At 43.5% G+C, this 14,546-nt stretch overlaps 1 protein-coding gene across 1 annotated transcript in view; it reads right to left on the bottom strand.

The window, feature by feature from the left end:
* LOC149308418 (potassium/sodium hyperpolarization-activated cyclic nucleotide-gated channel 2-like) overlaps nucleotides 1-14,546 on the bottom strand; it is a 65,458-nt gene that overhangs the window by 26,539 nt on the left and 24,373 nt on the right. Inside the window, exon 2 of the mRNA XM_089535774.1 lies at nucleotides 8,489-8,912. Coding sequence (XP_089391900.1) covers nucleotides 8,489-8,912 — 424 coding nt within the window. The remainder of the gene's footprint in view (nucleotides 1-8,488; nucleotides 8,913-14,546) is intronic.

The raw sequence follows: 14,546 nt of genomic DNA, 5'->3' as shown, positions 1-14,546 counted from the left end.
GATTTTGGCTAACCATTAGGAGAAAATGATTAAAGGCAAGAACTGTTTGACAACGGGGCAGTCTGCATCAAGAAGTAGTTGATTCTCTGCAGCTACAGGCAATTGATCCTCATAATACCCAGATTTATTTACTTTTTAAAAACTGACCCTAAGATAACTGCAAAGTTTTGAGAATTAGGTTCAAGGTGATGGTTAAAGTTACAGTCAAGGTTGAATAATATACTTCTTTGATTTCCCAACCCCAATGAGAATGCCAGTGTTAGCCCAAATAGGGCCAGCCTACTAAGCAAGTAACTTCTATTTTGCAAAGGATTTACCAAACATTTTCTTAAATTAAAGAGGCAACAATGTGTGACATTTGTGCCCCAATATCTTAGGCGTGTAACAAAAAAGCACCCCAAATGCCACAATACAGGGCAAATTAATACAATTCTTATTTTTATGGTCCAAGCATATTTTCAGGGAGGGGAACATATATGACAAACAGCTGAAGTTAGGGTAAACTGTTTGCAACTACACAGATGGTACTGTCAGAAAAAGCCCATGTTGCACCTCTAGCTCTGAAATTTCCGCAAACAAAACCTGACTGGAGGACGGAAATATGCATGGAGGATAAGCAAAAAGGGACAGCCATTTGCCCAGAAGGCTGTAGTCGCAACATGCCAACATTGAGCAGGGGCTTGGATCAGATGACCTCCTGGAACTCTTCCCAAGCCCAATGCTCAAGGTTTCAAACTTTCCATAACTTTGCAATACAAGTTGCAACTCTCACAGAAACGGATGCAGACTGATTTCTTGTTTTACAGGACATCCTGGAATGATATCCTGGAGAGGCTGTTACCAGTTGCTATTTCTCAGCCTAACTAGCTGAGGGGTTGTTATTAGGATAAAGTTGGATTGACAGTGTTTTCCTTGGATGAATCATAGATTCATAGAGTTAGAAGAAACCTCAAGAGCCATCAGGTCCAACAGAGGTGAATCTAGAAGAAGCTTCAGATAGATTTGGTCCTTCATGAAGAATGCAACTCTGTCCAGTACCGGGAATCCGGGCAGCTTACAACAGAGGGGATAATAGACGATTCCCTGCCCTCAGGCTTACAATCTAAAAAGACACGACACAAAAGGAGAAGGGAATGGTGGTGGAAAAGGGGATGAGGTCTAGTGTCTCTTCTCTTCCTCCAAGGCCTGGACCAAGGCAGATGGACTGGAGGGAGGGCTCTTCTTCTTCCAGGCAGGCCTAATGGAGCTAGCCTGCCTCTCTCTCCCTCAAGATGGTGGATGAAGGGAGGGCTTTTCCTCTTCCAGGCAGGCCTGGTGGAGCTAGCCTGCCTCTCTCTCCCTCAAGATGGAGGATGAAGGGAGGGCTTCAGTGATTTCCCCCAACCAAAGTACTTCTGCCTTGTTGCTGCTTGCTCCTTCTCATCTATCCCATAACTGCCCATTTGGGAGCTTGCTCACATTCATTTTCAAGACCCCTGAACACTAGCACAGGCATGGGCTATAACTCTGGAGGTCAAGGGGACAAGTTTCTGCTCTCTCCATCAATAATGTTGCAGACTGTATCAGCTATAAAACAGAAGAACAGGTTGGAATTATTCAGAAGTCCAATTTGTAAAACCTTGGAGAGGGAGAATCTGAAGCAAAACTAGGCATGGGGGGTGCACCTTGTTTTAAGGGCAATTCAGCAGACCTTAAAGGGGCTTTGGCTGGAATGTAGGGGGACTTTCCTTCTTCGTAGGTCTTTAAACAAAGGCTGGACATCTCTCAGGAATGCTTCATCTTAATGGCAGTGGCTATACTAGAGTGCCCTTGTGGTTTCTCTTCCAACTCTATGGTTCCAAAATAGGGAGGAAGTAATCAAGCTCCATTTGAATTTTCTAGTCCAGGGCACACTCCTATAAAGTTATGCTGAACATACGTCTGAATAGAACAATGTATAGGACTATACTGTACATATATACTTGTTTTACACCATTTCACAAACAGCAAGTACAAGAGGATCCTGCCTTCCCAGAGGTTACACCGTGAGTATACTATGGGTAACCAAGAGGGAGTAATCCTTCGTAGTTGTAGCATGTCAACTGTAGAATAACAGACATGAGGCTGCTGCTTCCACCACAACTGTTTCACCTCCAATTCCAAACCTTTTTCCTTGCCAAAGCATTTCATCCAGCTGATTCCATCTGTTTTATTAGCTCTGGGGCCTTTGAGCTGCTTGCCTTCCCACCCTCACCCTCAATGTTTGTGTAATTGTTTTAATGGGATATGTTCACCGCAACAGTATCTATAAAAATACAGAGCAAATTCTGTAAAATGTTTTAATAAAATACTTTAATAAATAATAGTAGCAAGTAATTAAATAAATAAATACAATGAAAGGGTAATGAAGACATTGGGGGCAGGAGTCACCAGGCAAAAGGCAAGCAAAATATAGCTATATTCAGCTTGGTTATAGTTTTTAAATGAACATGTTTGAAACTGCTTTTAGTTCTACCTATAGTATGCTTACGGTATATTTTACCTTTCTAATGCTTTTAGTGATGTGAGCTTTTTATACCTCTTATTTATTTATTAAATTTCTATTCTGCCCTATAGCAACAAGATCTCAAGGCAGCTCTCAAATAACATTAATCGGTTAAAACAATAAAATAATTTAAAATGAGCCAAAAATATATTAAGCATTATAATGAGTTAAGAACAGATTCAAATGATTAACATGTTTTTGAAACTAGGTACATCAGTGGGATACAGAGGATGCTTTTTGTAAGCTACCCTGAGTACCAGGATGAATGGAAAGGACAGATGTAACTAGCTAACTAGCTAATAGTTAGTGTGAGGACAAAGAAAGCCAGCACTGTGTAATGGTTGAATGTTGAACTGAGAGATCAGAGTCTGAAGCCCACCCTGTTTTGAAAACCTACTAAGTGACCTTGGATAAGTCATGGTCTCTCAGTCTTGTCAGAAAGGAACAGCAAACATCCTCTGAATGAATCTGGCCAAGAAAACCATAGGATGACAGCCAGTATGGCGTAATGGTTTGAGCACTGGACTATGGCTATGGAAACCAGGGTTTGGATCAGGCCGCGGAAACCGAGTTAGTGACCTTGCACAAGAGATTTTCTCAGCCTCCGAGAACAGCAAAGACAAACCACCTCTGAACAAATCCTGCCAAGAAAATCCTGTGATAGGGTTGCCTTAGGGTTGCCGTAAGTCAGAAATGACTTGAAGGCACACAACAACAGCAACAACAACAACTGATCACCACAAGTCAGTGTTGACTTAAAGGCACGTAACAACAATGTGGACCAAGGAGGTATTCTCAAAATCTGTGAAGTGGCAAGGAAGGGACCCAGCATCTAGAAGACATAACTGCTACATCTGTGTCCTCTGGGTTTCAAGCATTTTAGTTCTGCATTGCAGAGTGTTTCTCCAGACCACTGGAGTGATAGGAACCGGTGCCAACTCTACTGTCAGCAAGAGGGGGGGAATCACCTGCGTATCTGTAGCTATGTTCTTGTCTCCACCAAAATCTTTTTTGTGCATGGTAGAAGGGGATGGATCGTACAAGGCAGAGTTCTTGTTCCTTGTTTAGAAAAAGAGGGGTAAACTACATCATCACCATCAAAACTCCTTGTGAACGCAGCAGGCTCCTCAGCTCTGCAGAAAAATACAGTGCAAGCAGCCAGCTGTCAAGAACCTTGGAAGCAAGGAAGGATGTCTGGAGAGAGGCAGGCGGCCGGCTGACAGGTGCTGCCCCAACCATTTTTCAGCTCAGGCGGAAGGACCCCATCTGTCATCATGAGAAGCCTTGTCATTCAAACCCAAAGGAGGGCTAAAGAGGTCTGGAGAACCATGCCAGATCAAGACAAAAGGCACATCCATATGATCTTGCCTGAGTCCTGAGATTGCTAGAATAGCCCCTGCCCTAAGTCCCACCGCTTTGAAAGGCATATTTGATGGGTCGTGAGACAGAGCCTTCCCAGGGGATCCTAGGTACCAGAACTCCCTTCCTTGGGAATTGAGAATGGCTCCCCTTTTCATCATCCTTCTGTCAGCAAGCAAAGACTTTTCTTTTATTCCAAACAAGTTGGGGAACTGAGGCTTGTTACAGACTGCCAAAATAAAGCTGCTTCGGGTCTCTTTGGAGGTATGCTATTTAAATAATGCATGGGTCCTAAAAGTCTGGAGGTCGCACCAAAGACACACTCCATTCCTAAGCACCGGAGTGCAGCTTTTGGTGCAGCTTCCGGATTCTTAGGATGCATGCATCATTTAAATAGCATACCTCCAAAGAGACCCGAAGCAGCTTTATTCTGGCAGTCTGTAACAGGCCTGAATGTTTCTGGAAAAAAGGGGCTTTTAACAGGGTTCTGCACTGCTTGTAAACTGCTTTTTAATTAGTTTAATGACATGTTTTTTAAGGACCAAGCATGGTGTAGTGGTTTGAGCAGTGGACTACAACTCTGAGAGAACCAGGTTCAAATCCCTGGCTGGCTATGGAAACTAGTTGGGTGACCTTCAGCCAGTCATAATCTTCCTACCTAGAAAGGAAAGCAATGGTGAACCTGCTCTGAATAAAAACACTAGGACAGGGTCACCATAAGTTGATGCTGACTTAAAGGTACATAACTACATTTTAAATTCTTTTTAATTTTGTTGGTTTTGTTGTGTGCTTTCAAGTCATTTCTGACTTATGGCAATTCTAAGGCAAAGCTACCTTTGAGACTGACAGATTGTGTTGTTAGCCTATCCCTCACAGTTAAGGCCACCAACCTCTGATCCTTATATAATTGTCCTGGTGCTCTGGCTCCATTACAACACTGTTTTCCTTTTCTCTACTTTCCATCCCTGTGGGACCCTTTACGGCATGATGGACAATGTATGCCCCCTTCATCTGTTTTTTGCAGCCCTGGACCTCCTGCAGAATCGCCCATCTTTTTTTCAAACGACAAAAAAAGGAGAGTGAATGGTCTCATCAGAAGTTCCTGAAATGTAAGGTTTAAGGCTTTTATTGATAAGATTTCTCCCCACCTCCATGAATTTCTTCAGTCTTCCTTGTATGGGGATAAGGACATATAAAGAGTCATGCCAGTTTGAGGCAAAATGCCCAGTATCCCCAGCTGGGAAATCAAAACATCATCTACCATGTCTTCTCAGTGTGGAACACCATTTTAAATCAGCCACAGTGCCGTTAAATGCTATCAACGAAAGGGAACCTAAGGCAGTCTGCTCCAACATCGAACAGATTGCACCATTTAGGAAGTTTCTCCTCACATTTAGCTGAAAAGTGCTTCCCTGCCATTTCCACCCACTGGTTCTACTCCTGCCCTCTGGAGCTACAGAGAACAAGTCTGCTTCATCTTCTGCATGGCTGTAATTGACTACTGCTATCATGTTTCCTATTGATCTTTTCTGAGTTAAATGAAGCCAGCTCTGCCTTCAAATTTCCAGGTGTGCAGCAGTCCTCCCTTATTCACGGGAGATAAGTTCCAAGACCCACAGCAGATGCCTGAAGCCACCAATATACTGAACTCAACACCAGTAACATGTTCAGACAAGTGACTGTGGTAAGAGAAACCACAGAGGACAAAACCATGGATAAGGGTGGACTATGTAATATTTCCGAATCGTGGCTGACCACAAATAACTGCAACTACGGAAAGCGAATCCATGGATAAGGATGGACTACTGTATGTTTTAGAACTGTGCTTGGGCAAAGTCAACCCTTCCTTCCTTCCTTCCTTCCTTCCTTCCTTCCTTCCTTCCTTCCTTCCTTCGAGGAAAAGCTAGATTTAAAATATATATATTTTTAAAAATATTGGCCAGTATAGTATCTACATCAGCTACTTAACAGTTATGGACTTACTCATCTGTAACTATTCCATATTCACAATCACTAATTAGTCACAACTGCGACATTACTGTCATGATAGTCACTCTCCCACCCAACCTACTTTACCAGGCATCAGCTGCATGGAGAGAAGGAGGTCCGTTCTGTTGGTGTTTGGTGGGTGAGTGAATAACTTTCCATCAGGCTTGGAGAGGCCGATGTAGAATATTGTCCATCAGTTTTGCTGATCCCTACCCAGACTTTGTAGAACCCCAGTTCTTATCAGCCCAGTCAGCCTGGACAATGGTGATGAATGACATAAGCCAGAGTTCATCAACATCCAAGGGCTGAAGTCTTCTCAGCATCTTTTTATACTACGTTATACTACCATGGCTGTTCTACAAAAGCAGAGTGGAAACGCCACTGGTTATATAAAACAATCTGAATTTTTTAAAAAACCCAACAGCAGAGGGAAAAGCATCAGGAAAGGAAAATTAAAAGTATATGCAGGTGATGTTTATAAAAGGCTTGAGGAAATTTGCAAATGCAGCAGGCACAGGGAAACCTCCAGCTGTGAGCCAGATGTGGCCTGTGGCTGTGGGTGTTCTTCATTCAATCCAAAAGCACTTTCTACTGTTCTTTGATCAGGGATCAGAGACAAAAGGTTGTTTAAAACTATGAAAACTTTCATGTAGTACTGAGATTTGGTTTTCTGTTGCATAACCCAGGCCCTATAGAGACAGGCCCAAATAAAGCTGCTTCGGGTCACTTTGGAGGTATGGTGTTTCAATGATGCATGTGTCCTAAGAGTCTGGAAGCTGCACCAAAGCTGCATACCAGTCCTTAGGACTGGAGCGTGGCTTTGGTGCGGCTTCTGGACTCTTAGGAGGCATGTATCATTTAAACAGCATACTTGCAAAGTGACTCGAAGCAGCTTTATTTTGGCCTGTCTGTATCAAGCCCCAGAATGTGCTGCATGATACTAAGGCCTATTACAGACTGCCAAAATAAAGCTGCTTCTGGTCTCTTTGGAGGTATGCTATTTAAATGATTAATGGGTCCTAAGAGTTCGGAGGTTGTGCCAAAGCCACACTCCATTCCTAAGCACTGGAGGGCAGCTTTGGTGCAGCTTCCGGATTCTTAGGATGCATGCATAATTTAAACAGCATACCTCCAAAGAGACCCGAAGCAGCTTTATTTTGGCAGTCTGTAACAGGCCTAAGTTGCTACGCTGGGGCTTACTCCTGAGTGGACACAAAAAGCAGCCTGTTAGCGACTTGTCCGTGCATAAGGCCCTTTTTGGACAGGGTATAGGGGGCCTTCTTCTTGATCGTGTGCTCTTTCCAAAAGCCACTCAGCACCCCACAGCTTGAGAGGCACTACTGCTGCTTCTTACCCGAAAGAGGGAGTGAGAGGAAAGGCAATTCAATCCATTAAGATCTGGTTGCTCTGGGTTCCCAGGGGAAGGAAACATTTCAGAGTGCACCCTCATTTCTTCTCCCAACCAAGCTCTTCTCCATTACCTGAATCAGCTTCCCACTGCCTCCCATCCCCCAGAGTAAATGACAGCAGTAGGAACCACTCTAGGAATGGGCAACTACAAGTGGTAATAGGAGGACATGGAACTGCGCTTGCAGAGTTACACATACTGTTCATGTACAAGTAGAAATTTTAGTCAAAAAATTGACCCCGAAAAACCTGAGTCGACTTATCCATGGGTCAATGTAAGTACTGTACTTTAACTCATATATAACCATCCCCTGATGAACAGTAAGAGTTTAATCCACCCTGGAAGCACTGACCCTCTCTCTACTCTCTCATTCATCCAGCCTTTAATGTTATGCCTGCTAGAATTTTTTAAGTTTTTGGCATCATTTTCCTTTGCTTCCCTCTTTAGATCCTTTGTTACATGTCACTAAGTTTTACCCTTGACTTATCCACGGATCATATCACAATCCATAATTTTGGCCCAAAAACCTGCCCTCGACTTATACATTACATCAACTTATAGTCGAGTATATATGGTACATTAATTAAGCTGTGCTCTGCAGGCCTGAAAGCTGTCGCACTGGGTCATAAATCTAAAATAGCACACAGCTCTGAGCTGCCCTTCTGAAGGCCTGAAAGTTGTTGCACCGGGGTTTACTGAGGTTGTATTTTACTGGTCTGAAAGCCACTGCACAGGGACTTACTCCTTATTAGATACTGATACTACTAAGCTGTGCTTTTCAGGCCTGAAAGCTGCGGAGCTGAGGCTTATTCCTGAGATATGCGAAGCACCAAGCTGCTCTTGGCAGATCTAAAAGCAATTGCATTCCATCTTACTCCTGAATGGATACCCATAGAATTAGCTTTGCTGATCTGAAAGCAGCTGTTGCACAGGGGCTTACTCATGAACAGAAGAATACAGTATCGAGTTGTTTTGAAAACTGAGAGCAGTTGTATTGCAGCATGCTTCTGAACAAATATGTGGTATTGAGCTCGTGCTTTGCCAGCCTGAAAACCAGTGCACTGAGATGTTCCACCAAATAAATGCACATAGAATTGAGCCATGGAATTTGGACCATTGGGCCCCCCCAAAAAAGAGTTCCCATTTCCCAACTTGCACAAGAAGTTAAGCTTGCCGACTTCACCATGATTTCAACCACTTCCTCTTACCTCTTCCCATTGATGGATGTAACGGATGAGCCGCGAGAGCCGAAGTAATCGAAGGAGACTGAGGATCTTGGTGAAACGGACAATGCGCAAGGCCCGGGCTGTCTTATAAACCTCTGAATCGATGCCCTTCTCCACAATGAGGAAGATATAATCCACAGGGATGGAGGAGACAAAGTCCACCACAAACCAGGTCTTCAGATACTTCTTCTTGATCCGCTCAGGGTCCAGAATGATATCAGTATTATCCTCAATGACAATGCCCGTCCGGAAGTTCATTACCAGGTCCGTCAGAAAGAAGGTGTCAGAGACCACGTTGAAGACAATCCAGGGTGCTGTTGTTTCGTCTTTGAAGAAAGTGATGCCCACAGGGATGATGATGAGATTGCCAACCATGAAGAGCAGCATAGTAAAGTCCCAGTAGAACCTGCAAAAGGAAGAGCAAGAATATGCATAAGAACACTGAAACCACAAAAATCCTCAGCTAGCCCACTCATATATCTAGCCCCATACTGCTATGACAGGCAAAGGCTTTCCAAGGTATCTGGAAGAGAAGCCATCTTTTAACTGGTGATAATAAGAACTGCATGCAAAGGAGCTGCTCTACCACCAAGCTATTTTACCTTAAATATCAAGATTCTAGTCCTTAGGGGTTCAAAGCAAGGGTTGATTCAAACAGAAAGCTGTTTGCTGTCTAAGTCCAACTCTTTATCCACCTAGTTCAGTATTGTCTGCTTTGACTGGCAATACCTCTCTAGCATTTGTAGCACAGAAGTGGAGAACATCTGCGTGCAAAGTGTGTTCCATTACTGTGATATCCTGCCTTAGATAAGGTCAGACTACCAGTCTATCCAGGCCAGTATTGGCTACTCACTTTGGATCCCAATTTTGGGAGAAAAAGCAGGATACAAATAAATATCATCATCACCACCATCACTACCACCAGTATCTCACTGGAAGCTGCTCTCCAGGGGATAAGATAGAGAGAGAATCACCTGGTCCTTTAAAACTGACATATTAGGGACTGAATCTAGGAATGTCTACATGAAAAGCAGATGCTCAAGCAGTGGACGATTGACTAATCCTCTACTTATCAAGATTCTAATCTTCAGGACTTTCAATAAGGTGCTGGTTTAAATAAGGATATTATCTTGAGCCATTTCTTGTCTACCTAGCCCAATATTCTGTACCCTGACTGACAGTAGCTTTCAAGGATCTCCAGCAGAAAAAAGACTTTCCCATCTTTTGCTGCCTGATCCTTTAAACTAGAAAGGAGGGTGTTTGGACCTGGGACTATCTAGTTCACAAACAGAATAGATGTTCTGCCACTGAACAGGCCCTCTAACCAAACAGTATAGAAACATAGGACAATGCCTCCTACCCACTCAGGCCACTGGTTCATGTTGTGTGGTTTTGGGGCTCGTGTCCATTTGTGTCACACACACACACACACACACACACACGCAAGGGTCTTTTAGTCAAAAGAGGCTGACATATGTTTTATGTCAATTTTAAAGCAGTTCCCAGCAGCAAAGCAATCTGAACTCAGGACAGTCTGATCTGCAACGCTAGCCCCATGCTATGCTGTGCCACTGTATCTCCTCATAAGAATCTTCTCAGGCCATGAGACGCTCAGGATAAGACCTTCCCCTTCAATCCCACTATCTTCACAGGTATGCTTAGGGACGATGTGTGACGGAGCCTTCTCAGTGCTTGCGCCTAGGCTTCTGGAACTTTCTTCCTAGGAAGGCTGTCCATCGGCAAGCAAAGACTTTTATTCGAACAGGCTTTCAAAAACCAAAGGTCTTAAAGGAAAAATATTTAAGAGTGTGCCGTACTGTTGTACTGTTTATTTCCTGCTTTTAAACATTTTAATTGTATGTTTACATTGTTTTTATTGTGATTCATGGTTAATTCTATTTCAATGTTGATATTTTCAATTTTTACACTATGTTACGTTTGTTTTAATTTGCAAACCACCTCGACTCTGTTTTTGGGAGAAAAGGCATGCTATAAATGAGGAGGAGGAGCAAAGCAATATAAATATAAAATATACAATTAGTGCCTATATATTTATAGTAGAGTACACCTGCTATAGGGCCTAAATATCCTAAAGGCACCAGATCCTGGGTAATCTTGGAAGCTAAGCAGAGTCAGCCCTGGGTAAGGAGATCACCAAGGAATATCAGATGGTGTAGGCTCTATTTCAGAGGAAGGAACTGGTAAAATCACCTCTGTGTCTTCCTTGCCTAAGAAAGCTCTATGAAATTCATGGAGCTGCCATAAGTGAACCGGCAACTTGAAGGCACACACACCCCTGTCATATTTCAAACAGCAACTGCAGCTTCCCACTGCAGACGAAAACCCCAGCATATGTTTTCCTCATGACAAAGAACCTCATATTTTTGTCCTCAGACACAAGTGGGGAGACGGAGGGAAAACGTGACGTTATACCCCACAAAAGACCATCTGCAAACCTCTTCCCCTCAAGCCACCACACGGCTGGGGTACCAATGTCCTTCTCTAGCCACCTGCAAGGTCACAGCAGACACTGGCAAAACAGTGCCAATGATTCGACATTGCTATATTGCTCAGTCACCCACGGTTTAAGCAGCTGCACTTTTCCCTCCCCGCAAATACACTCAAAAAACAGAAGAGGAGGGGGCGTTGGGATTGTGGTAACCTAACAGGACTGTCTTTGGGTCTCCAGGGTAATGGGAGAAATTTACATTCCCTGCCTCTCCTCCTGCTTTCTTTTTCCTGGCTGGCTCTTTCTGTGCCAAACTCACAGCTGCCAATGTCAGAAGAAGCATGCACATAACTGCATCCTTTTCTCCATCTCCTTTTGGAGACCTCTGTCTCTGTTCTTTCTCCATCCCTTCGTGTCCTTTCATGGGGCTTAATGCCATCCCTCCTAGAGGAAATAAAATGGGCTAAAAATTGGGGAGGGATGCCATGTTTGACATTGATAGTGCCTGCAATGGCAAGGTTGCCATGGAGATTGTTAATGATGTCACGGCGGTAGAGTGATGACCTCAAGGATGCTCCTGGGTACCCTTCAAATCTCCCCAGAGACTGTAGGTGTGCTTGGGAAGCAGATCCAGAAAGAGGCTAGCTCTATAGTTTACCTTAATCTAGCTTCTTCTTTCCCATTGTGGCCAGCCAGGTGGTGTGGGGACAGCTCACAAGTGGGATCTGATCATCAGAGATATTGTGATAGAATTCAAAGATATAGCCATCTTAGTCTGTAGAATCAGTATGCAGCGAGATCTTGTAGCATCTTTGAGACTAACTGAAAGAAACTAATTGGCAGCATGAGCTTTCATAGACTTCAGTCTACTTCCTCAGATGCATAAATGGGAGGTTCCATTCAACCAACCATAATAATCCATAGCCAATTGATAGTCTGATACTCTATTGATTTGTTCACACACCCCCCCCTTTTTTTTCCCCATCTGAACTGGTGGCCATTGCTGCAGCTGGGGGCTCTGGATTCTCCAAATAAACCACATACTGTGATACATTCAATTAGACCAGTGATTCCCAAACTTTGATCCTCCAGATGGTTTGGACTTCAGCGCCCAGAATTCCTGACTGTTGGCCAAGCTAGCTGGGGCTTCTGGGAGTTGACATCCACAACACGTGGAGGACCAAAGTTTGGGAATCACTGATTTAGACTCATCCAGAATCCACGCCCAATCGCTCTGGACCTCTGGGTTCTTGCTGTACAAGAAGGAGAAAAATAGTTGTTTATCAAGCTGTGCCTTAGTTTGATAAATCTTTTTTTCAGGTTCCACACAGCCACAGTTGTTGTTTTCCTAAATTTAAAAGCCACAAATGCCTTCAGCCTAGGCTCATGCTGACACATCAGAAGGATTACTATACAGTACTTCTCAGAGGCCGGAGTGGGCAGATGGGTGGAATGTTAGCATCCTTATTCCTGGCAAATATGAAATTAGTTGGCATATTTTATTGGCATCTTAGAAGTACAGTGTGTGTGTGTGTGTGTGTGTGAGAGAGAGAGAGAGAGAACTATTCCAACACCAGTCAAGTATTGCAACACCATGACCTCCAACATGTAAGATTCACCCAAACGCTTTCAAGCTTCACAAACCTTTAAAAAAAATCAAATCTAGCTAGCCACAATTCATTGCTCAACTGGTCAGATTTTCAAGTTGTGCAGCCCTGTCTGGATCCAGGCCTAGATCCCCATTTAACAGATGGGGGAAATTGAGTCACGCCCACAAGAGATTTTGATCGATGCAGTGCCAGCACTTAAGAGAGTGAACCAGGAATTGCCAACAGATAGATATTGCACTTCCCTCCACCTTGTACCTCTCTCTTTCAAAAGGAATTTTAGCCAACCCAGACAAATGATTGTTATTCAATCTAACCTCCCACTGCACCAGGCCAAGGCAAAAAATAGCAAGTGGCCACAGCTTTAGCTTTGTGTAGGGGTCACCCATAATGGCTATGGTTTGTCCTTGGACTGCTGCGGCTGCCCTCCCCACTCTGTAAACTGACCCTGAAATGTGTCTACTGCAGCTCCTTATGGGCATTTGGATGCAGAGATGCAGAGAATGGAGGGAGGCCTGGTTGATAGTGGAGGGGATAGAAAGAAATGCATGGGAAGAGATGGGTGGCCAGGGAAGGGAGGAAGGCAAGAAAATTAAACAATAAGCAAAGTGGGAGGTAATGCAGGCAGGCAGAAAGAAAACTTAAAATGTTGAAGAGGGAGGAAAGGAAAGGAAGAAGCCAACAAGTAATGAGGGATGGAGGCAAGCAGGATGGTTTACTTAAAATGATACACAAGTAATGAGGAAGGAAGGAAGGAAGGAAGGAAGGAAGGAAGGAAGGAAGGAAGGAAGGAAGGCCAACAAGTAGTGAGGGGGAGAAGGTAAGCAGGGTGGTTGACTTAAAATGATACACAGGTAACAAGGAAGGAAGGAAGGAAGGAAGATTTAAAATGATAGACGTGTATTGAAAGAGGAAGAGAGGATGAAGATAGCAGATCTCTGTTGAAAATTTGAAGACCTGGATGTAACTCTCGCAGAAAATATTATCAAACACTCAGAAAGAGGACATATAACAGAAACGGGAGACTCCCACTATCCCTGATCTCTGTTGGAAGTCAAGCTCTTCCAAGAATATAAGGTCCAACAAATTCCTTTCTTGTCTTGCAGACAATTTCATGCAATAAGGAGATCAACTATCTTGGACTTAAGTCTCAGCAGCAGATTTGGAATCTTTGGTGGGAGTGATCCCATATCCATTCTAGAGAGGAAAGAAAAAGCTATGCAGTAGGACATGAACTCTGAGACAGCCAGTTTCAATAAGCTTAAGGAAATACTGGATGAGAAAATGGGAGGCATCTAAAGAAACCCGTGTGTATACGTAAGAAGCTTTCAGTTAAGCAGAGATTTAAAGGGAGCATGCATAAGAAAAAGAAGAAGAGGCAAATCACCAAGAAAAAGTACAAACAAGTGGCCAATATTTAAAGGAGAAGGTCAGGAGGGCTAAAGCTCAGAAGAGCTCAAAAGAGATTTAAAATAGTATTTTTGGCTATGTTTGGAACAAGCAAGGAAGTGAAGGTTCACTGTGTGGAAAATACGCCAAAATGCTAACAGTTGAGAGAGAGAAACAAAGTGGAATTGCTTAACAACAACTTGGTCTGTTTTCTCCCAAAAGGAGAACAGTTCTCAACCTGATGAAAACAGAATAAATGATACAATGAAGGGATCACAGCCCAATACAGGCAAGTCAGAGGCAAACAAAAACAGCTGAAATCTGGCTAAAGATGAGGGGAAAGTTGTTCAAAGGCTGGAAACAGAGCTTGATGATGCAAAGGATACTGGACTTAACTGTATTACTATCCAGTGGGGGAGGAGGGAGAAGAAAGCCATCACTTGAGGTTGGCTGCAAAGCAGGACGTTTAAAATATAGATTTCAGGGAAATAAAAATAGGATGTCAAAAGAGAACGGGGGCAGAGAAAAGCAGAAGACTCTTGGCTCTCCTTCAAAACGGAGGCTGTCTATCAAATCTCAGGGCAGATCACAAGCA

This window comes from Sceloporus occidentalis, unplaced genomic scaffold (assembly GCF_023333645.1).
Source record: "Sceloporus occidentalis isolate IW3139 unplaced genomic scaffold, rSceOcc1.0.p SCAF_8, whole genome shotgun sequence".
NCBI classification, from domain to species: Eukaryota; Metazoa; Chordata; class Lepidosauria; order Squamata; family Phrynosomatidae; genus Sceloporus; species Sceloporus occidentalis.
The sequence above is the reverse complement of the archived record's forward strand: the minus strand, read 5'-3'. Positions and strand labels throughout refer to the sequence as shown.